Genomic DNA, 24,906 nt, shown 5'->3' on the forward strand with positions numbered 1-24,906 from the left:
CTTATTGGCCTCGGCAAGTGTAGTTTCCCTTCCTTGGTCTCCTCTATTTCACAACTCCTGGGTGCTGGGCTTGGACCCAGGCCTTCTTTCCCATCCTTCGGGGTCGCCTCACCTGAACATTTAGTCCGTCAAGCTAACTGAATGGTTTCTTCGATTCCAATGCTGGTATGACAGTCCAGGTTTTCTTTCTCAGTCATTCGCATCCTTTCATCTTCCCAAGAATACTTCTACCTGAAAAATCTACAAAAGCAAAGAGAAGAGATTTTCTGTTTAGGCACTTGAAAATACCATTGATCCTTTCTTACTTCCCCTTCCAGCAATTTTAAACTTTCTAGCTCAACTATTTCAAAATGGGACTAGCTATTTGACCATTAAGGTACAGTTAGCTGCCATATCCTCTTTTCATGTTGGCAAAAAGATTTATCCAAGACTTTTCTTAGAGGAACTTTCTACTATTATTCCCTACACTCAGAAATCCATTTTCTCCTTGAGATATTACTGTTTTGCTACAAGATTTAACCTGTCCCCCACTTGAATTTGCTGCTAAACTTCATCTAATTTTTTTTATCATGAAAGAATTTATTTGCGATTTCAATCATATCTGCCAAAAGAATATCTGAACTGCATGCCGTGTCCTCCAAACCTCCATACTTGATTTTTTTATAAGGGTGGGGTGTCTCTGAAGACCAGCCCTCCTTTTTCCCAAAGTTTGATTATGAATCTTCCATTAATCTGTCCATAAATCTTCTAGTCTTTCCAAAATTTTCTAATTAAGTGGAGTATGCATTGCATCTCGTAGATGTTCATCGCCAGTTACATTTTTACCTGCATCAAACAAAACCTTTCAGAAAATTTGAACAATTATTTGTTTTATTTTCAACTGCTAAGCTTGGCGAACAAATATCTGAAGTCACCTTTTCACACTGGCTCTCTCCCAGTGTATATCTTACACTTACCAAAAAAGAGGCTTATCTTTTTCTACAATTCCAGGAGCTCATTCTGTTATATCAGTAGCTTTCTACACCCTATTTTTCTAGAGTGCCAATCGATGACATTTGTGCTGCGGTTATATGCTCCAAGGCTCATACTTTCATTTCACATTATAAATTGGACATATATTCCAGATCTAGAGTCTCTTTCAGTTCAGCAGTGCTCCATCATATCCTTCCATAAGGCCACTCAAGTGCTAAGGTAGCTGTGGACTCTGACCCATTTATTGAGGAACAGACTAAAAAGACATCAGATATGATTATATACTCACCATAATTATAAATCTGTCTTGTCTGTTTCTGTCCTTCCTCAGCTTCCCAACCCCCACTCCCCCTTACATATTTTTATTTTTGGTTTAGAATTTGTTTACAAGTATCACACCTAGATGAATCTGGCTGGCTTAGCCTTGGCTCCTGGAGCTTGTTTATGTCAGCTGGTTTATTTGTTATGTATTATATTCTTGTTTCTCCTTCTTCTGTGTAAACTATGTTTGAGGTAGCTCGCTCTGCACATCGGGATTATGGGTAAGTGGAGGAGTCTGAGCACCAGATCCAAAGCTTGAAAATGGCCAAAGCTGGATACATTTATATGAATGAAAACAAACCATATAGACACAATCCCAGCTGCAAGCATTTTACATCACAAACCATATTGACATAATCTTCATTGCAAACATTATACATTACTTATAATCTACCCAGTCACTGTCAGCCAAACATTACATAGCTCATTCAAGTACTGCCTTCTTTTAAACCTCATTCCTCCTCTGTATGTATTGTTCTGACAATTCACATTTTTTTCCTATGTACTTTGTTCCTGCCATTTTCTGAAGATCCCAATTCCAGTTCTCACTCTGTTACTATATTGAGTACTTCTAGTACAGGTGGCTTAGAGTTTGATTTCCATTTTGTAATAATTGCCTTTTTGGCAGCTATCATAATTAGACTCAGCCAGACCTTACTGTGTCTAGGTAGTTCTGATTCTGTATCAGCTCAGAAAAAAATAATTTCCCTAGTTACACCAATTTGCTCACCCAGCAACTCTGACAGAGTAGTCTGCAGGGAATCCTTAGTCTGCCAACTCATTACATTCCCAGAAATTATGTTCCCAATTACATTTTTCTTCCCCATCACACCTCCTACATTTGCTGTCTACCTGATGAAAAATTCTCAGGAGTCTACATGGGGTATAAACTGTTTAAACATTTCCAAGCAAAAGTCCTAAATCTTCTAGATTTTGTTGCATGTTTGAGAGACGTACATATATCCCCATTGTTTCTTTGTGAATTGTTTATCCAGTCTCTCTTTCCAGTACTTTCTAACCTTCTCTGATTTTTATAGTTATCATAGTAATCATACAATGTTTTGTATGCTGTACTAATTATTCCTTTTTTAATGGCAACTTCTCTTTTAGATTCTATTAAAATCTCTACCAGTGCTGGTCTTTCGTTTAGGCTTTTCATTCACTTTGCCTATACTCTGATATCAATCCTTGATAGGAAAGGCAGTCTCTATCCTGCAGTCCAATTAAAATCTTGGCGTCTTCCCATTCTATTACCTTTTCCTCTGTAGTTATTTGTTCCCAATACCTTAGTTCCTTTGCTAGCTTTCTCCAATAAATTCAGCCTGCTGTTGCCTGTTGTCTTTATCCCTAATTGCAGTCATCCCTATCGGCAGAATTTCCTTTCTCCATTCCTGTGTTGGCTTAGTTTGTAGAATACTTTCTGCTACTTCATGAGTATGATATTCTGTATGATTATTGTTATTCTCCTTAAAGGTCTGCATCCAAAATCCCAATCTCTCCTTGTTTCTTGAGTTCCCCCCATTTCATAATCATCCCTTTCCACTTTGAATTATAGTTTTCTGCTTGCGCTGTGTATAGGAGCTTTAACTGTGTTGCTCTTAAATGCCCCTTCAAATTGGGTAATCCAAATCTGTCTTGTTCTCTTAGAAGAATCACCTTATCCCACTTGACTCTTTTCGTCTTCCACTCCCAGAAAAAAAGTCCTTCAGCTTTTTATTAATTGCTATCCACAACTTCTCCTCTGGTTTATAAAAATATGTCTGACTTGTGTATAAGACTAAAGAGTCTAAAACATTTTAACTGCTTGTATCTTACTATCCATATCCATATAACAAAGCTTCCATTTTCTCAGTTTTTGTATTATCTTTTGTTTAGTCTCTTCCCACATATTCCTAGCTGCCACGCTGGAATAATTTTTAATCCATACTCCTAAATACTTCATTTTATCATGTCTCCATAAATATGGATATTGCTGAACCAATTTGTGAGTACATAATTTACCACTATTGCTTTTGTTTTGCTTCTTTAATTTTGTATCCCAAAAAGAGTTGAACCTGTCTCAAAATGTTCCACAACACTGTAATGTCCTTTTCTGGTTTTCTCGGGTATAAAATATTATCTGCAAACAAAGTCAGCTTTTCTTGACTACCATACCAGTTATATCCTTGACTTTAGGAGTCCCTTATTTTCTTTGCCACGGGTTCTAAATATAATGCAAATTACAAATGGGAAAGAGAACACCTTTATTGGTTCCTTTGCTGAAGCAGAAATTATCAGAGAGGACCCCACCCATTGTAATTTTCACCTCTGATCCCTCATATATCCTCCTGATCAACCTTATAATTTTATCAGGGAATACAAATTTTTTCCATTTCCCTACTCATAAAATCCCAGTTTACTCTGACATATGCTTTCTCTGCACCACGACCCACCAGCAACCATGGTATTTTTATTACATTGTGCTTCCCTCTGGATCACCAGTGTTCTGTTAATGCTGTTAGATGTTTGCCTCCCCTCCACAAAACCACACTGATCCATATCTATCAATTTTGGCATCACTTTTGCCATTATTTTAGCCATTATAGACATAAACACTTTATGATCATGGTTTAGTTTTGAAATGGCCCTGTATGAAGCTGGATCTGATGGATCTTTACCCTCTTTAAGTATTACAGCTGCACCACTTTTTTTTCCAGGATGTTGGTACTTCTCCTTCTCTTAAAATACTGTTCAGCAAAGCCTTCCAAATCTTTATCAGTTTTTCCCTCCTAGCTTACAAACTTCCAAAGGAATACCATCTATTCCTGGGGGCATTCCTGTAGATTGGTTATACATCACCATTTTTATCTTATCTCCTCCTATATTAACTGTTAGAATTGAACCTCATTGGCATATTTAATTCTTCCATAAACATTTCCATTTGTACCTTTTCTTGATTTCCCATATTTCTCTGCTAAGTATTTCTAATACCTCTACAGGATCTCTTGTTACCTTCTTTGTTATAGGCTACCTAGGTTTGGCGATAGCCCTTTCTATTTTCTGTTGCCTGAGTTGTTGTGGAAAATATTTTTGTGCTCTAGAGTCATTATCAAAAAAACATTTGCTTAACAGCAATCTTTTTAAACTTGTGCATATCATCGAGGGTAATCCTCATGCATATTCTCAAAGTAATCCCTTATTTTCTGTTTAGCACTCTGCAGTTGCGCTTCTTCTTGTTTTATGAGATTCCTCCCATTTTTCAATACTTTAACATTTGTCAGTCCGTCTAAATAATTATTGTCACTTCTTAACCATATCTCCCTTTCTTTTATTTCCAGCCTATTTTTAAACTCCACTTTTATTTTTATCCCCACTCCCTAGCTATATTTTGAGATGAGATTTCTAACTTCTCCAATAGCTCCGAAATGATTTCCACTACCTGATCCTTAAATTCCTGTCTTTTCAACAGATAGTTGGGAAAGTGCCAATGTCTCATTTTTATTTCATTACCCTGTGTTTTTATTTTAGTTATGATTGGTGCATGATCTGAAATAGTTATTGGATGCGCATCAAAACAGTCAATTAAATACACATGTTCCTGTGAAATGTAAATTCTGTCTAACCTAGCACATTTTTTGTATCTTGGAGAATAAAAAGTAAATTCACTCCAAACTCCTATTACTGAATTTACATATTTAATGCCAAATATTTTCATCAATTTCTTCAGAAGTCTTCCCTCCTTTCTTATACTTTCCCTTCTGGGTACCCCAGACACATCCTCACTGCTGCAAATTAAATTTCGCCCCCCATCTATAAGTAATATTCCTTGCTGAACGTTGATTATTTCTCCCAGAATTTTCTTACATTCCATTATAGCAGTTTTAGGTGAAATATCAATACATGCCAATGTAATCCTCCTCTATTGGCAGCAGCTCCTTATTACTACAAATCTTCCATTATTATTGTTTTTATCCTCTTCTATGGCTATTAGAGCTCCTCTTGCAATTAATATAAGTAGTCCTTTTTTCCTTTGTTCTAGGTGTTCCGCTGAATAACCATCCTGAAAATCTTTCTTTATCAAGTTCACATGTTTAGTGTTTTCCAAGTGCGTCTCTTATAGCATAGCTATTTGCACTCTACATTTTTTAATGTAGTTCACTAATCTTTCTTCTCTTTCTTTTTTGTATTTATCTGTGAGACCATTGACATTTAAAGACATTACAGAAAGCATCATTGTATTAAAAAGTTATTATTCACACCTTTTATGTATAACTGCTTTTTTGTTAAATGTCTAGTTCCAGCTTTTGTGACATGCATACACTATTTGGTAGGTATGTCACATTTTACAAAATGTTTTGTTTAATTGAAAGCTTGCAAAAAAAAAAAAAAAAAAAAAACATACCCCAGTACCCCCAAGAACATGCTAACTTAATACTAACGTGCAAAACTATGTGCATTTTCAAATATTGACATTTACTAATAGGAACAATTGTCCCTTGCTGAAAGACTTAACCTAAAAGAAAGGGTAGCCATGCTAAGACGTCTGATTTTGTCTTATCTTTATATTTATTTCAGCTGGGAAAACACTTGAATGCTTTCAGAGAACATTATCTCATAGCCAAGTTGTCTTTTTTCTAGCAAATTTCACTTTATCAGATTGTAGCCAGTTTCTCTTTATCAGTTTGTCTCCATGGGACATGAAGACCAAATACAGAATTGCTGTAAAGCATACATTTATTTGCTAGAAAAAAGTCTTATAATATTCAGTATTCTTTTTCATTTACTTGCTTTCTCTTAAAATTTATTACTAGATCAAGCTAATGGCCTTAATCCAGTCATCCCCCATGCAAGAATGAGAAAAAGCACATTACTGTTTCTTCTGTCATGCTCTTTTAACCAGACTTTTTTATATTGCAGTTCCTGCATTTCTTAATACTGAACAAGGAGAGAGAGAAGGAAGGGAAAAAAACAGGTGCACCTGTTTACATAGTATCCCCATTACACTTAAAAATAACTGAGAAAACTTTATAGCATGCAAAGAAAATCATGCAGTACAAAAATGGTACTGTTAAGAAAAAAATTGTTTTACTTACAGTTAACTTTCTCCTTCCTCTTCCCTTCTCCTAAGTGTTTTTTTCAACATTAATGACATATGATATAGGGCATATGCTTTAGAGTCCCCCACAAGTCCAACAAACTCCCAGTATTTCCAGATTTTCTTTTTCTGTCATATTTCACAAATGTAATTATTGCTTTGTAATCCCACATTTGTCAATTTCCAAGTTAGTTGTTTTATTCCTGTTCATCTCCGTCTCGTAAATCCTGTATCTGTCTTACTTCCAGTGCACTGCCGATTCCTCCAGTCAGCTCTTATGCTGCCTTCCCTGTCTTCAGCATCATCCACCAAAACATTGGAAAAGGTTTCACTGGTACAGTCTCTCTCTCTCTCTGGTCTTCATTACCAGAAGAACAAGAAGCAGAATCTCCTGCTGTTTCACAGCTCACCTTCTGTTGGACAAACTTTTGTATTTCCTCCTTAGCATGCCGTTCATCAAAAAATTATTTTGTCCTTCCAGGGAAGAATATTTTAAAGATAGTTGGGTACAGCAGTTTGAATCTCATGCCTACTTCTCAACATTCCCTGAAGAGTGAAATTAATTTACTGCCCTTCTGTGTGGTGTGCAATGAGTAATCATTCTCCTCAAACACTCTGCTGTCTCCCACTTTTAGTACTTTGTCCTTCTGCCACAGTGTTTTCAGAATCAACTCCTCCTGTTGGTAAGATTGCATCTTTACTGTTAAAGGCCTAGGTTGCTTTCTGATAGCCAAGTTTGGAGCATACACATGATGTGCCTTTTCAACTAAACTCCTACTTTGGAATACTAGTCCAGTTGCTTATTTGTGCTTTCTTAAAATTAATACATCCTGTTCCTTCCAGCTTCTCAGATACAGCTGAAAATTTCAGGTTTTCCCAATATGATCTGTCCTCTAATTCCATTTTTTAAATATCTGTTCTTTAACAGTCTCGTATTCAGCCAACCTTTTCCTCATTGATTTATGTAGTTTTGTCACCTCATCTGAATATCTGCTTGAAGCTTCTTCCATTTTTTCCATCCTTTTCTTGTTTGGGTTGATATACTCCATCAGTGTTTGGTTTATTTTAACCAGGTCTGACTGCAGGTGTCTTATACTATCCTCTAGGTTCATAGGAGCATAGGAACTTACTAGGCTATAGGCCCTGAGGCCATTACAAACTTAGTCAAGAATTTAGCCCACATTCCGACAAGTCAACACTCGATGCCCCTGTCCAGCAGGGGACCCAGATGGAATTCCTGTGGTATATTTTCTGTTTCCCATGCAATTATCCAGGTTGCATTAAAAAGGGTAAATGAGGTACTCTGCTTGACGTGGAGAGGGAGTCTATTCCTAGACTTTGCTACTGGAAGTTATGTCTGGAGCTTGCACTGCTTTTTGCTGAACAGGTGCAGAAGTTTACACAGTCAGTGTTTTTCCCCACCTTTTGTAGCTGATTTTCTTTCAGGTCCTCTGTATATTTTTCCAGTTACTGAAATTTACCTAGAAACAAGAGTCTACTGACCTTCTCTGCTGAGTTTGTGTTTTTGCACTGGGAGAGCAAGAATTAAGCTGGTACCCAATGTGCAGCCATCTTAGAAGTCTGAAACTTTTAAAAATGTTGAACTGTTTGCTGGTATGCCATGTTACCTATAAATCAGGTTAAATTAACACAAGACATAACTCAGACAGCAAGGGCAATCTTTTAGCATAGTACATACATCATTTTAATGGTTTATACATTCATATTTCACTCCTATAAGATAACCTGAAACCAAACATTTGTACATAATTGCCCTGAACACCCAACACATATAACAAAGGAAAATGTTTACCAGATTCTGCTTCAGGAGATTAAACAAAGTAAGTCTTGGGCAAAGGTAATCTAAATATTGCAACCAGGTGAGTCAATTTAGGATTGTGTCCAGACTCACTAAGTACCTGCTCAGCCTGGCAGATCTGATTCATAATTTCAGCAAAGGTTTTAACAGAACATTTGCTGGTCAGTACCCAAAGCTTTGTGATCAATTTTTTATGATCAGTTTCATTAAAGCTTGAAGGGTTACTTTATGATGAGCTCATACCACAGTATCCTAGCAGACAGTTACCCACAGGACATTAACAATACCCCAGATCTCTTTCTTGAAGTAACTCAAGGCTGTGCAACTCCAGACCATGTGCAGCCAGTTCACTCTTAATGGAACATTAAATACCTCCAGCATAATTGAGAACTGCTGGATACATACTTGGAATTCTTGTTGGAGACCATGGAATTTTCTTGACTTGTTAGACAGCCTGAGGAGCGAGCACAAATAGAGCAATAGCAAACCACCTATAACCACTGATAGCATTTTCTCCTGTGACTGTCTTGTCACCTGAATGACCTAAAATTAGACTGAATGAAAAGTTACATTTAACCAGTTAATTTCTTAAGCCGAGTCTCCTCTGTTGTCCTTTCCTGTAGCTTGAAATGCTCTCTTAACCAGATACATGATGATATCTAGCTCAGGATGCACTCCTTTAGTCTGCTGCAAAGCACTGATAGTTGATGAAACATTAAACAAACAGGTGGGGGAGGGATAACTGCTCATCCCTGTGGCATAAAATCAGGACACGACTAAGCTATCAACAATGATCAGCATGCTAAATCTTAGTATTTAAGGTCTGTGTAATCGGCATAGTGTTACATTACCACATTTTTAAGCCTAACCAATGGAAAGTCTCACAAAAAAGTCACAAATTGAATTTGAAAGTTGGGCATTACCTCTCCCTGTTGGTCTCTATAGCCTGAAGTGCATTATTTAAGAGCACTCCAACATCAAAACTCAAAGATTCAAGCAGCTGACTCAGTGGTATAGAAAAATACATTCCTAGCTATAGATAAAAGTTCAGTTAATGGTCTCAGCACTGTAGAATTCTGCTGTGAATAGAAGAAGAGGGAAAGGTCTTTCTCCATTTGATTCTCCTAGACAGGGGCTTGTGAATGGATAGAGGCACTATGTCAGAGTTCCACTGTGGAAACTTGAAAACTAATGAAAGTTTATACACCAAATGGGATGGGGATTGTATGCGGGTATAAGCCTTTTATCAGAAGTGAGTACAGTCCCACACTGTGCCCATGCATGCCTAATTGCAGGACTACTACTAAGCATGCACAGGGAAAAAAAGGGCTTTAAAAGCACAAAAAAAATCCTCTGATAGTGGCCTGTCTTGTCCAGTAAGGGACAAAGTTCAAATGAATGGCTGGATGGTAAGCAGGCATTTGGTTGTGGGGATGCTTCGGCATGCAATTTCCAGGATGTGTGGTGGAAGAAGTCCTTCAGCCTGTAGTATAGCAACCTAACCTGCGTGCTTTATAGTAAAGGTTTTTAGTGTGGAACCTCAATACACTCCTCTTCAGTTACAAATGTTGGTTTGTCTGAAAGAAAAATCATGGGCCTCTTTCCAGCCCAAAGAAAGGAGTTAACAGCCCTCTTTAATTTATTGAAAAGGTGACAGCAAGGAAGAGGCTTTGAAAGTACAGCCTGGGCAAGATATAGAATCTGGAGAAGCAAAACCATTGAATATATTTAATTAGCTCAGACTGTATTTGTCCAAAGTCCAGTAAGACCATTTTACATAAAAGCTATACTTTTGGATATACAAGTTTCACTTTTTTATTTAGTGGAAGAGGTTATATATGTAGGTATGGAAAAGATACTTCTTCTTGTAGATTATGAAACTTGAAGCAAAGTTGTTGAGGGGAAGAAGTTAAATGAAAGAACATTTATTTTAAAAATGGTTACCCATATACGTAAACAGGAACTGAACTCTGAAAGCATAAAAGGATTTACTTACTTACACTTTGACTAATTTTGTTCCACTAGAGCAGTGTTCTGTTTACAGGGGAGACCTAAGATGATAGTCATACTAACTAGGGGAAATTTGGCCAGTGCACCAGGGACATTCGTATGCTCTTTATGTGCAATGAGATCTTTAAGTAATAATTCATGAGTGTGTGTGGTTTATAGCTGGTGTGGCTTGATCACACATGTGAAGCCTGAGTGATTAAACAAAGACAACCGTGGGTAAATCCTGATATACATACAAACAGGAGTTGATTATTACTGTTATACAATTACATTATTTAAGAAAGAAATTACCTACCTTTCTTAAATAATGTGTTTATTTAAAGGCACTTAATTTTTCTACCACCATGTTTTCCCTATACTGATGTATTGTGCATGCATATGAAACTTAAATCTCAGGATATACATGGGAATATAAAGGAGCACCAGACAACAAGGCAATAATCTAGGTGCTTCATCTGAAGTAAGTGAAAAAAGATGGTATCAAGCAAGTACATTAGGAGCTAGGTGCATTTTATAGAATGAAGTATTGGCTAACTCCTCAAAATAAAATGTAAGTAGTCCAAACTGTTTTAATTGTAAAATTCAAAAATGGTTTTCTGATTCTTGCAAACACAACTGATTATTTATTAAATATTTAATATTTAATCTGTTCAAAGTATTAACCATGCTGCACAATTTGCTGCTGGCCTGCACCATGTTACTGACCATGGGCAGGTACTGACTAAATAGTCTGGCTCAACCTTGTTGCAGTTTACCCATTGACTGATACATAAGCAGCTGTGCTTGGTCTTGGACTGTCTACTTACCAACCCAAAAGGCTGTTTTATTTAGACCTTTTAAAGTAAACCTACTGAAGGTACTGGTGCCCACCAGCAAACTTGGCGACAGAGCTCAAAGTCACTCACTCCAAAGTTTTGAGGATTCTGTACCCTCTGAGGCTTGTAATATGCCAGACTCGGGTAAAAAGGGAGGTGGTGTTACCATCCTCTACTCCAACAGCTTAAACCTCTCACCCCTACCCTCACCCATTCCTGACTTTTACCCAGCTGAACTTATCATCCTAAACTGCCACTTGAACCCCCATAAAAAAATTGCAGTTGCTTCTATCTATCACCCCCCCCCCTGGAAATAACCTGCCCATCCTGGAAAATATCCTGTCCTGGTTTTCCCTCACCATACCTTACAAAACCCTTATCCTCAGGGATATGAACATAGACTGGTCCAAACTTGCTACCAACTCTTCTCAACTCATTATTAACTTACATGGTTTTCATCAACTGATATCCCCCACATGCTTCCACAAACATGCCTCATCCAGCTCAACTATTGACTGGATCCTTACCAACTGACCCCACCATTACCACAATCCTATTACCTTACCAGACTCCCTTAGTGACCATCTCCCTACCTCTGTCCTAAGATACTCCTGCCAAATTCCCAAAACTCACCTGGTGAAAGACTGCTGTAAACTATCCCATTTTGATGCCTCGCAATTCAACTCTACTCTTTCTAACACAGACTGGTCCATAGTTAGAAACCTCCCTCTCGGCGATGCTGTAAGTACATTTAATAGCATCTTCCTTAATACTTTGAATTCTCTAGCCCCCTCTAGAAAGATCAGAATACAATTGAATCATGCTCCATGGCTTTCCAGGGAAACTAGGTCCCTTATGCAACAAAGAGACAGTGCTTGGAAGGCCTGCACCATAACAAAACAATTTCCCCTACTACTCAAATTTAGACAACTAAGAAACCTAACAAAAAAAAAAAAAAAAACTACAAATGACAAAAAGTCCTACTATAGCTCAGCTCAACTCAACAATAAATCCAACCCTTGCAAATTCTGGTCAACCCTGAACAAGATTCTGTCTCCAGGTAGTCCCTCCAACCCCTACCCAAACACATCCCCTCTGGAAACTGCTACCCTCCTAAATCAACACTTCATTAATTCCATACAGAATCTCCTACCCTCTAACTCTACTTCAGTAACTTCTTCTCCCAACCCCCCTAACATAACTCCTTTCTTTTCGCCCCATTTCCACTTCTTACATCAGACCACTCCTCCTTAAGCTCAAACCCTGCTCCCCATCCACTGATAACCCACCTCCTTCCTTCCTCAAACTTACAGCTGATTCTATTGCCTACCCTGTATCTATACTAATTAACAGATCTATCCTTGAATCCATTGTGCCTACCTTATGGAAATCCTTTACTATTCCCCTACATAAAGGTGGGAATTCCACAGACCCTGCTAATTACCGTCCAGTTGCCATTCTTCTCCCCCCTCTCTAAAATCCTAGAGAAATGTGTCCATACTCAGCTCCTTAATCACATCCTCCAGCACAACCTACTCACTCCCACACAACACGGTTTTCGCCCCAACCATAGCACAACTACTGCTCTACTCTCTTTCACCCACACTATCACCAAGGCTCTTGATAACAACAAACTCACATCCTGTCTCTTACTCGACCTTTCCAAAGCTTTTGATACAGTCTCACACCCTTTATTGCTTTCTAAGCTTGTCAAACTCACCCTATCTCCCCCTTCACTAGCTTGGTTCTCTAGCTACTTATCCAGCAGGCAGCAATCCGTTAAATGGCTCTCTTCCTCCTCTCCTTTCCTCCCTGTTCCAACTGGGGTGCCTTAAGGCTCCATCTTGGGTCCCCTTCTGTTTAATATCTTCACTAATGAATTGTTCACATCTTGCAAAGAATCTACCCTCATTCAATATGCAGATGACTCTACACTCGTCTCTATCTCAAACTGTATCTCTGAGCTCCTTACCCTCACTCAACAAGCCCTCCTATCCACTGAAAAATGTCCATCAGACAATCAACTCATCCTTAACCCAAAAAGGATGAGACTAAGCCCCTACTCTTCCTCCCCTGTTCCTTTTCTCAGCACAAAACCACCTTTTCTATCAAGTCCTCTAACAACACAATCATCCAACCCGATACCCACACTAAACCCCATGGGGTCATCATTGATGTTGAACTTAAATTCAACCTCCACATACTTCAGTGTATAAAGAAAACACATCAAAAACTGGGCTTACTACATCGGAACAAAAAATTTCTAACCCCCAACTCTAGACTCACCCTAGCACAGGCACTCCTCCTCCCCTCCCTCCTATATGGTGCCCCAGTTCTCAACAGTATTCAGGTCACAACACTGAACAAACTCCAACAGGCATACCATAAAATAGCTACATTTATAACTAACTCCCCGTACAGTGCACATCACTGTATTTCACTAAACTCTCTCCAATGGCTTGAACTCCCCCAATAACTGCAGCTATCTCAGTTTTTAATGTTACACTCTATTCTTTGCAAACCATTACTCTGCCCATCTCTTTCTTCCTTGATCTCCACCTATACCCCAATTCAGCCCCTCCGTACCTCTAACCAGAACCTACTGAATATCTACCAACCAAAAAACCTGTAGGCAAATTACTTTACAAACACTCTGTTGCTCAGGCTTGGAACAAGCTTCCCCTTCACATCCGCCCCATAACCCAGTCCCTACACTTTAAAAATGAACTAAAGACTCACCTTCATAACTCCAAGATCTGTCCCTGCTTTGACCCAACATAAGTCCTCTATCACTCTTCTAGATGCCTCTCTCCCCCTAATTCTTGCACCACCATATTTCTTGCACCACTCCTTCTATGGTGTCTCTTACTGCTTGCAATTCTATGTATATACATTATTGTGTGCTCTCTTTTGTGACTTATTGAGCCTACTTTCTACTAACTGTAATGCACTCTGTGTGTTACATTGATGTATTGATCAGCATACAAAATTATTTTGTTATGTCTAATTATTGTAAGGTGTCTCTTACTGTTTCTCCCTCAATTGTGAATGACTGCACAGAAACTCTCTTGTAAAAATTTTACTTGTTTGTGTATACATTATTGTGTGCTCTCTTATGTGACCTATTGTGCCTGCTTTCTACCAGCTATAACATACACAGTATGTTACTTTGTTTTATTAATCAACATGCAAAATTATTCTTGTTATTTCTATTTATTGCTTTAAGTACTGTGATTAGTGAAATAGTGTATTCTGCTTTTTAATTGCATATCGCCTTTTTGATTGGAGCTTTTCTCCTCGGGACTCCTCTGAAAATGGGCCACAAGCCCAGCAGGACCAACCTGGTTAACGAATGTCAAACAAATAAATAAATAATAAATAAAATTATCCAAATTTGTAAAAAAATATTCCTTGGTAACATTAAATTGTACAGGATTAATTTTACCTGGTGCTACTGGCTGAATCAGCTCCTCTTAAATTGCATTTCTCTGTTGTTTTCTGGTAGTGCTGATTTACTATCCAGTGTGTATATCCACCCGTTTTAGTTTCTGATTTTTTATTTATTTGTTTATTTTTTCAGGGTTGTATACTCAGCTGATCATAATATATATTGTTTGTATTTGTCATCTTGAGAGTACTTAATAATCTTAATTGAAGGAACTGGTTGTACTTCTGCCAGTGTGGACATTTTTGTACTCAGTGTGGTGTATTGTGTTTGGATGCATTTCTGTGTACTGTCATTTTTCATAATTTATTTGCTGCTGCTTCTCTTCTTGGGTCCCCTCTGTAAGTGGGCCATGCTCAGTAGTATGACCTGATAAACATACTAATAAGTAATTTAATGTTCTCCCCAGGCAAGGTAATACGTTTATATTTGATGCACTTAGCATTAACAAGAGGTAGTCCAGAGAGATGCTCTTATAGCAGTGTGAATACCCATGCAGTAGTACTGTTTGCAATTTGAATGTTGATTTATATAGTTATGTTATGCTTATGTGTTGGTTATTATTGCTTTTGTTGAATGTGTGCCATATGTTACATCAAACTTCTTTGATGGCATGGGTTAATGCTTCTTTTATAGTCACTAAAAGACACCAGGGAAACAGCAGCCTAAGTCAGGTGTTGCCTCACAGAAATATTTTTCTGCTTGAAAAATTAGTCTGCTGGCTGCAGACAACCAGAAGAAATGACTACTACTACTAGGATCCCTCCTTTTACGATCTGTTGTCTTAATCAGTATCTCTTAACAGCAGTGGTTTTGTGTGTCATCTGAGCCCACTAAACATACTTTCCTTTATTTGATTTGCTTATCTGTAAATGGGATAAAAAGCAGATTTGTTTTTTAGAAATAATATTACTGTATTGTATTAAAATAGTTACTTAAAAGTATTGTGGATTTTTTCTTTGTCTGTTACACATCAGAATTTTTAACTTGTGATTTGTAGCTACCATGATAATGTTTGATAGTTAATAAATGATGCAAGTTAAAGATTTTGAAAATAAAGGCTGTAGCAGAAATATATTAACGTTGACAATCTTTGTTTTATTAGGTCATTTTCTTCTGACTTTCCTGTTACTCGACCTTATTAAGCGTTCTGCCCCTGCCCGTATAGTGAACGTGTCCTCTCTTGCCCATTTGTTTGGTCGGATAAACTTCAGTGATCTTCAGAGTGAGAAGAACTATGACAGTGGCCGAGCCTATTGCCAGAGCAAACTGGCCAATGTACTCTTCACACGTGAACTTGCCAGACGGTTGGAAGGTATTTGCTTTACTTTCTTAGTCATTATATAGACTGCAGACTAACTCTAATGCTTGAGGTGTGTTGATGCATATACCCACATAACACTCTGTAGTCATAGTTTGCTTTGTAGGTAAAACTTGGAGGCTGTGGTGGACCTACATTTTTGAGACCCGGAAGCTTGAACTGTTATTGAACCCCTTCGCAACCAGCAACAATAGGGCAACATCCAACAAGGTCCTAAGGGCCTTGCTGCCCTTGCAAGGACCACGAGGCCCAAATGGCATAAAATGGGGTGGTGGGGTTGGAGTCCTTGAAAATGGGCCATACAGTGAGCCCCTTCCCACCAGCAATGATGTATGAATAACCACTGTTATCTTCTTCAGTGGGGTTGTTACATAGTTCACCACAAATTTTTTAAAAAATCAACCACTACATCATAATTTTTTATTAAAATTGCTGTACTGGGTTATCTCACATGTCAAAGTCACCGGTGTGATCAAAGATGTTCTAGGCTATTCCTTATAGTTTTCAAGTTATGGGGATGAATATTAGGGAAACGTTGTATACGTGCATAATGCATCATAGAATAATGAAATAAAACATAGCAAAGACCAGAGTTAATGTAATGTTTTATTTTAGACACATATGAAAATACATACTACATTAAACACATTTTATAAAATACCTTTTGTTCTGTTGTTTCTTGCAAAATATTCACATAACAGTTTTGTCGTATGACAGCGTCTTTGGAGTGTCATTTTCTAGAGACAATATGCATAAAGAATTTAAGCGTTCTTCAGCCATGGTAGATCGAAATTTGTTCTTTGTAAAGGAAAGCCTTGAGAAATTACTTTCTGCTCACAGCTCGTGATTGGTATTGTCAAGTACAGCTTAAGTGCAGTAGTAATATTAGAGAACACTTCAATTAAGTGTTGCTCACAAATAAGCTGAAAAACTTCTGCCCATTGCTTTTTAGATGGCTTGTTTTCTTCTGTGTTCTAGGATTTCCTAAGGTATAAATATTCTTTGAACTGATAAGACTCATTTACTAATTTGTGGTCAGTATCATCTTTGTAATGCAGTATTATATTATAAGTTTAATACTGTCCTTATCAGTTTCAGAATTGTTCATCAATTCCGAGAGGAACTTGAACCTTTTTGCAATCTGCTCATATGGGTTAGTCCTCTTAACTGAATTACCAAGCAGTCACAGAGTTGATTTAGGATGTCTGTCCTAAATTTATCAGCTCCTGTCAGTGAAGCCCTACTTGTTCCATCTGAAAATTTCTTTGTAACCATGTGTTTGGAAGCATCAGAATAACTTGAGGTGATATCTTCAAACAAACCTTTTGTTTCTGATTCATAATGTACAATCCTATCAGCTGAATTTTCTCTGAGTTCTTTAACAAATTAAAGTAAAGGTGATAGCAGAAGATAACCTTCAAATACATCAAAACCAGGGGTTTGGATTTTCTTACTTGTTTTGTTGAAATGCTCCAGCATGTCTTCCCAAACGACTGTTAAGATAGCATATTCCAGCTTTACCAACTTGTAATATAAATTCTTTGCATCTCATTTACATTCAGACTTCTCTTTTGAATCTTCAAACATATGTTTGAAAGTTTGTAAAATACCTGTATATCCATTTTTAATTGCCAGAACTGCTTCATACTGTGCAGACCATCTAGTTACACGTAAGCTCTTTAGAGAAAAATCTAGAAAATCTAGATTGCCCTGTGTGTTTAAAATCCCCTATCTTCATGGAGATCCAGAAAAGAAAACATACAGCTCCTGCAAAATGGCAAAATTGTCAACAATTTCAAGCACAGTAAACACTGCCTTTTCTCCAATAAGTTGAGTGGATGGGCTGTACACGGTACATAGTCTGCATACCTGCTAATGTTTTTAAAGAGTGCTTGCAGCCCTTTCTCCCATCCCTTCATGTTAGATGCATTATTGTAGGACTGACCCACAGTTATTTTCAAGTGAAAACTTATATTCAACCAGGACTTGTATTTGAATGAATGGTTTCCTATTGGTAAAAATGTTAAACATTTCTCACAGGGTTTTCCATTATAGCAGTATCGAACCACAATTACCAGCTGGTCAACATGTCTCATGTCAGGCATAGAATCAGCAGTAATAGAGTAGTGTTTGGTTTTTAGGTTGTTGATTTGATTCACAATTTCATCTTGCATGTTTTCCCATAATTTCTTTTTCTTCTTCTTTTTCTTTTGGCCTTTTCGGTTTTGGATAGGCAAGTAATATTTAGTTTTTCATTTTTATATTTCTTGGGCTGTTCATGTAAAATGGATTGAACTCTGCAATAATTTCAATGGCCTGCATGAAATTTCCATTATTTGGTGAGCCCTACTTCTCCTCATGATCTCAAACCTCTTTCACTTAAAAACTTTATAACAGCTACAACTCTTTACAGTACTTTAGAGTAGCACTGCATGCTTTTTCTCATCTGTTTCTCAAGTTGCTGATCCACAGTGTTTTTATTTGACTTTCTTATCGAGCACAACATCGCCCTGTTATGTTCTGTGCTGTCTTAAAGATTCCCCAGAGTTCTGAGTACATTCATCCAGTCAGAAAACCCACCTGCTGTAAGTGACATTTGGCATTTAGAAAAGAGTTTGCAAACAAAACAGTATATACAGCCTTTGCTCTTTGAGTAAACTAACCAAGATTTCACCACAGTCTGACCAGTTTTTAATCTTTTTTCAAATTATTTGTTTGAGAAACTTCTGCTTTGCTCCTTGTAATCCTGCTGGATTCGGTGTATACATCACCTGTTTTCTTATTTTGAAAAAATACTGATGTCTTGCATTAAACAATTCTGTATGAAACCATTATCAGCTGTTATGGGTCAGTTTGCGAGGTCAGTGTATTCTTTCAAATCACTGAATTTGCTTCCTGTTTCTGCTCCGTCTCTTCTTGTTCCACTGTACTTTCATGTTGACCACTGTGTTCATCATCTGTACCAAAAGTGTTAACAGTGGGTTGAGTATTGCTAGAAAGAGCTCCCATGGTTTGTGCTCTATCACTGCCTTCACTGGGGCTTACATGGCTTGTTTCAGCTGTAGTTGTTGACGGACTTTTTCTTGACATTGTAAAATAGTTTGATAGTTTTTGACATTTAGACATTTCATCAGATCGCTTTTCATTTAGTTTGTGTTTTTGATATTCACTTAAGTACTTTCTTGAACTCATTGCTATTCCTCTTGGGGTCTTGACCTCCGTTAAAAAAAAAAAAAAGAGAGAGAATTTTCATCAGTCACAGCAGGACAGAGTCGGTTATGTCATAGTTTATGTTCGTAAAATCAAATTCAAGTTGAGTGCCAATGTGGTATATTTTACTTTTGAAGGGAGTACTTTGTCAACATTCTGCCATAACTCTAACCACCAAATCTAACTTAATCTAACCTAATCTTTATTGTATATTTTACTTGTGAAAGGAAAACTATGTTTACAGTCTGCAAAAGTTAGGTTAGGCTAGGTTATGTTAGATTAGGTGGTTAGAGTTATGGCAGAATGTGGACAAAGTATTCCCTTCAGAAGTAAAATATACAGTATTGGCGCTCAGCTTGTGACATCTGCGGTGGTGCAGCGGTAGCGTTGTTGCCTCACAGCAAGAGGTTCTCCTGTTCGATTCTCGGCTGGAGTGCGGGGAGTACCTTCTGTGTGGAGTCTGCATGTCCTCCCCGCAGTTGGGTTGGCGTTCGAAAGACGTGTGTAAATGGGTGTGCCTTCGTTGAAGGCTGAACGTCGAGCTGGCACCTCGGCGTTCGTGAAAATCTACTGCCAATCATTAGCGGACCGGAGTTCTACTGTGGTGACCCCTAACCGGGAAAAGCCGAAAGACAACACACACACACTGGCGCTCAACTTGCATTTGATTTTATGGATGTAAACTATGACATTGCCAAAAATAAATTACTATTGCAGTAAACAAAAACATGTTGTACATACCGTAAAAATAAAAATAATAACATGGTGATAATATACATAGAAACACACATATATAGAGTAATATTGTAATGATTGATCAGTGAAATATAAAATATACTCAAAGGCCAAAGCATTGACTAATGCATAAAAAAGAATACAATTATAGCCATAAAGTTATTAGTTCATTTTTCTTTATTCCTTATTGAATATATATTTTATTTGAATCGTACTGTTCCAAAAATGCCCAAAGTCAGTGAGATTCTGCAAAATAAATATTTAATAGAAAAAAATGTTGTAGAAATTAAACAACAGTTATATAAAAACCTCAATAGATGGCACTGTGGAGGACCGAAGACACCACAAGGAAAAATGACTCGGGTAAACTGTTGCAAAGGCATTACCCTCAACATGACCCACGTGAATACTTACGTTGAACTGTCTACAAAGAATTCTACTACTAGAAATATAGTAAATGAGAAGTAGGCCGGATCTGTCACTTCCAAAAAACTCAACTGAATAAGCAAAATATAAAAATCTCATGCTAGAAAACAGTAATATCTCAGTTAATATGGGAACTGGAGCACTAGTTGCTGACTAATGAAACACCCAACATCAGTGCGAGGAAAAAAATGTATTGGTTCATTTTCTATTAAAGAAGTCAGAAGAAGGTCATCAGAGGGGACTCGTTAGGATAAAGAGGTGAAAATCTGATTTTTTGTGTTAAATTGCACAAGCGAGATGAGTGCAGTCTTAATTTAAAATTAGATGTCTTTTTATGGTTCTGATTGGCTCTACCTAAGGTTTGAGCTGTAGAACTATTAAGCTGTGTGCACCAACAAAGGATTTGAGGATCCAGCTCCAAAAGTGTAGATTCTGACAAGTTCAATGAAACCATACAGCTGGGGGTTCAGACACCGCAAGTCCCCAAGAAAATTTTGAAATTTGACCAATTACAGGGGGATTTTGAGGCCATATAAAATGGGTATTAGAGTATATTCTAACTTAGATTTTCTAAGGTCAATATTATATACTTAAACCCATTGGCTTATGATTCTATCACTAAAATAGCCTTATTTTAAAAACAAACACTTAAAGAAAACTCCATCGATTTACTTGAAAAATTCACTCATTAAAAAAAAGTTGCTTCAAGGGCCCTCCAGGATTAGGGGCCCTGAAGCTAAAGCTTTCCTAGTTTCATAGTAGATCCACCACTGCTTGGAGGTATTTGTAATGATTAATGGCTGAAACACTGAATAATATTATGCCAAATAGAAAATGCCAAAAACAGGAATTTGACCAGATTGTGGTTCAGTGGGGTCTGGGAATTTCCCCTTTCCCCACTGTAGTATGATCTCACATTTGGTGTATGTAATTAGCAGGAGGTGTGGGGGGAGTGCAGGGGGCCTTGCCCCCCCCCCCCTTTGCAGAAAACTTGTACTGAGTTTTTTGTCTTTTAGAATTTTGGCATTTTTCTGGTCGTCATAGTGCCATTCAGCATTTTGACCGTTTGGCTTTATAAATGGATTCTGGTAAAACACAGTGCTTGTTTATAACACCCACCCTCAACATGCCCCAGTTTTAACTTCCCTTTGTAGGTTAGTCTCTGACATCTGCATATATAGACCCCACTGTGTTCTGGCTCTGAGCACATTTGTTGTATGCAAATTCTCCCAACTATTTTGCTGTGCTGTTCAGTCCCTGGTACACATATAGTACGTATTCCCCACCAACTTTCCTTGCCTGTACATATTAAAGAAAAATCTCATCACCCCCTCATAGTGCTTAGTTCTTGTTCCTGACACACATGTAAGAAGACACCCCCATGTTACTTTTAAGAGGTAACACGATTTCTTGTAAATGTGATGTAATAAATCTTAGAAGTATAGCCCATTGGCCTTTTAGCTCCTGTACATAAATTGTTGATGTACTACTTAAAGGTGATGCATTCATATGTCCATGGGCACTTTTTAAAATTTTAATCTTTGTGTATCTTTCTATCTTTCTTTTTTTCTTTCTTAGCTGTCCTAAGCTCACATGTGTACTTCGGGAACAACTCCTGTCCTAGTGAAGCTTCCTTTTGCATGTGTCATGCTGGGTCCATCTTTTTCTTAACTTTGATATACAACAATCTGCCAAGTAGCTAGCGTTTTCATCTTACCAACATATGTCTTAAACTGGGTGTATGTGAATATATCAGTCACTTAAAATATTTAATACCCAAACCTTCCACATTTAATTTTATGACAAAAACTGTTTCTTTTTTTTTTCTGAAAATATTAAATTTTAAGCTAAGAAAGTGTTTGCATTGATTGTCACATGATTTTTCATAACTGTTAATCAGGAGCATTATGTGAAGTGTTGCTTTTCACTTTTGTAGAAAAACATTGTTTTACGCTAGTTTGACTACTTTTTCTAAGGTAAACATTGTGTTATTTTACTTTTGGGGGCTGGAGTAAATATTTATTTAAAATGCTTTTAACTCTGTTTTTGGTGGGAAAAGTTACTTTTCACTATTTGTTTATTCTTCCAACTACTACTGCAAGGCTTCCATGCGAATCATGTGTCTTTTTTGGTTTAACCATGGAACCACCTACCAGTACCTTGGTTTTTCATTCTTCCAGAACAAAAAGAAGAAAACAGCCTTTGCCACCACAATAGGCTGCTAAAGTGCCTCAGAAGCAGATGGGTGCCACTGCTGTGACCATTTCTGATTTCTCGGACCATTCTTCATTTTCCTTGTCTCCTAGTGTAGTCCCTACAGCCACCGTGGACTGGGGATTAGACAAAATTTCTGCAGCTGTTGGAGTGTCCCCGATAAGTAAGGAAATTCCACTCTTGTTGGTCCTGGGACAGAGGTCTGGGAATACCCCTCTGCCTAGTCAGGCTGCTATACTTATCCCTAGGAAGGTTTATTATGGCTAAAGTGTGTCTACTTCCTTGGAATTCCCTATCAGAAGTGGAGCAAAAAGTCAGACATATTTCTTCTCCTGCCCTAGTCACTTTGAACAGGATTGATTTATTGAGGTTTAGTTTAGGCTCTTGATACTTCCACTTTAGTGGTTTCTGGTAAAATTAAAAGGGTTTCTTCATTTTCTGAAGTTTTAAGGTTTTGAACCACAAAATGGTTGAGAAGAGACTGAGTCTATTTTGTCTCCTCAAGTTTTTAATTCAGATTCTAAGGAGAGTGTGCCTTCTACCAGTCCCTTTGAAGGATTCTCTTTCTCTGAAATTGTTTCTAGAATGAATCAGTTTAAATGAGAACATAATAGCATTCCATTGTCCCTATAGTAGTAGTATAATTTATTACTACTGAGCTTTCTAGAACCTACTCCAACTCCTCCTATCCTTTCAGCACTGGAGGATGTCTTTTGTTACAGCTAGTAACTTGCCTGACAGCCAGCCTGCTGCTCCCAAGAAAGCAGATATAATGTTTCTCAGTTTTATATGTTGTAGATACTCATTCCAGAGTCAGATCCAAGTATTTTTGCTGTAAGTGAACCCAACTGCTGCTAAATATCTAGTAAAGAGAGGTTGGTGGTTGGCATAAAAGGGTTGAGGGCTGGAGTAATGGTTAAGGTACAGGGTTTGATTCTCACCTTTGAAAGTGAAATTGGCCAGGCTTAAAATGGTCCACAAGGGCAGCTAGCCTAGTACTTGACTATGAACCTAACACCAATCCCTCTTCTGACAAGGATGGGATGGGTTTTGGCAGATTTGGGAAAAAGTGTATTCTTCTGCAACACTTTTATTTTCAGAATTCTCAGCTGTCAAAGTTCCTACATTAAAATTCATGTTTGCCTCTTTTGAGAACATAAGGAATATTGTTAACATCTGATCTGATGTTGTCAATCTTCGCCTAATCTTTGACAATGGGCTCAGTTCTGAACCTTGGAACTGACTCTACCGGTTTTCTCAGCTCGCGCCCTCCAAAAACTCTTGAGGTAAGCTCTACCCATGATGCTCCTCGCAGGAGTACCTCAGATCTTTTTTTGCCACTTTCTAGTGCCAAATGCGCTTTCTCCTCAGAGCTCTTGAGCAACAGCCTTTATTCAAAAAAAAAAAAAACTGCAAGTTTCTTATACTTTCTTACTCTACTACCCAGCTCCTCTTTGCCGTCTGTTATTAGAATTTTATCCTCTCTTCCTTTTCTACCAAATTGGTAAACCTAACGTACCATTGCTGGTGGTACTTCTTTACCTTGCTTGACTGGTATTTCTTAACTGCCATTGTTGGTAGATTTTTCTCCCTTTGTTTTTAGCTCTCTCTCTCTCTAAATATATGTATATATATATATATATATATATATATATATATATATATATATATATATATATATATATATATGTGTGTGTGTGTATATATATTCTTTATTTACAAACTCTTTTCTGAGTCCTCAACCGTGTTTTTGCATGCGTGAGTGAGCATGAGCTTGTGAACATGGACAAATCTAAAGGCACTTCTCGTTTCAAAAGATGCCAGAAGTGCGACAGAAAACTCTCAAATTCAGATGGACACTCTCTTTGTGTCTACTGTTTGGGTGCTATGCACCTCCAAGAAGACTGTGTGCTTTGCCACAGTTTTAGTCTTCGGGCTCAATAGACAGTAAAAATAAGATCATTTTGAAAGGACTACTAAAATGTGACTTTGACAAGGCCTTATCTGCATCAAAATCTATGACAGATGTCAGTTCTCCTTCTTCTCCTTCCAGTAAACTTGAAAAATCTAAGAAGAGGAGCCATTCGATATCGTCCGTTTCATCAGAAACGCCTACTAAAATGTCAGAAATTTCCACAGTTCCAGTAGCTTCCTCGGATAAAGACAAAAACAAAAAGAAGGTTCCAAATACTGGTAAAGGTCACTGTCATAAGAGCAAGTATCCAGAGTATAAAAATTGGCCAGACCACCACAGCCCACGAATATATACACTATGTTTATTTAAAATAACAGAGAGATAAGCGCTGACCACCACAGCTCACGAATATATATACTTTGATCATCACAGCTTCCAGTGGGAAAACAAATCGAACCTTCGATGCCATTGGTGCTGGTCTCTGCACTAACTACATTGGCGACGGCTACTGTTTTGGACTCCCCCACTTCATTGCCGTCTAAACCCTCGGTTCCCTCTGCCTTGGAACAGAAGGAGTTTTTCTTCAAGGACAGGCCCCAAATGAGGTATTTGCCATCCATAGACCCCTT

At 37.7% G+C, this 24,906-nt stretch overlaps 1 protein-coding gene across 2 annotated transcripts in view; it reads left to right on the plus strand.

Annotated features, from left to right (window-relative positions):
• LOC122804287 (retinol dehydrogenase 12-like) overlaps positions 1-24,906 on the plus strand; it is a 747,835-nt gene that overhangs the window by 482,716 nt on the left and 240,213 nt on the right. For both annotated transcript variants that reach the window (XM_044074067.1, XM_044074066.1), the window contains exon 5: positions 15,562-15,771. In XM_044074067.1, the coding sequence (XP_043930002.1) occupies positions 15,562-15,771 (210 nt within the window). The remainder of the gene's footprint in view (positions 1-15,561; positions 15,772-24,906) is intronic.

This window comes from Protopterus annectens, chromosome 6.part0, assembly GCF_019279795.1.
Source record: "Protopterus annectens isolate FY-2018-M chromosome 6.part0, PAN1.0, whole genome shotgun sequence".
Lineage (NCBI taxonomy): Eukaryota > Metazoa > Chordata > Ceratodontiformes > Protopteridae > Protopterus > Protopterus annectens.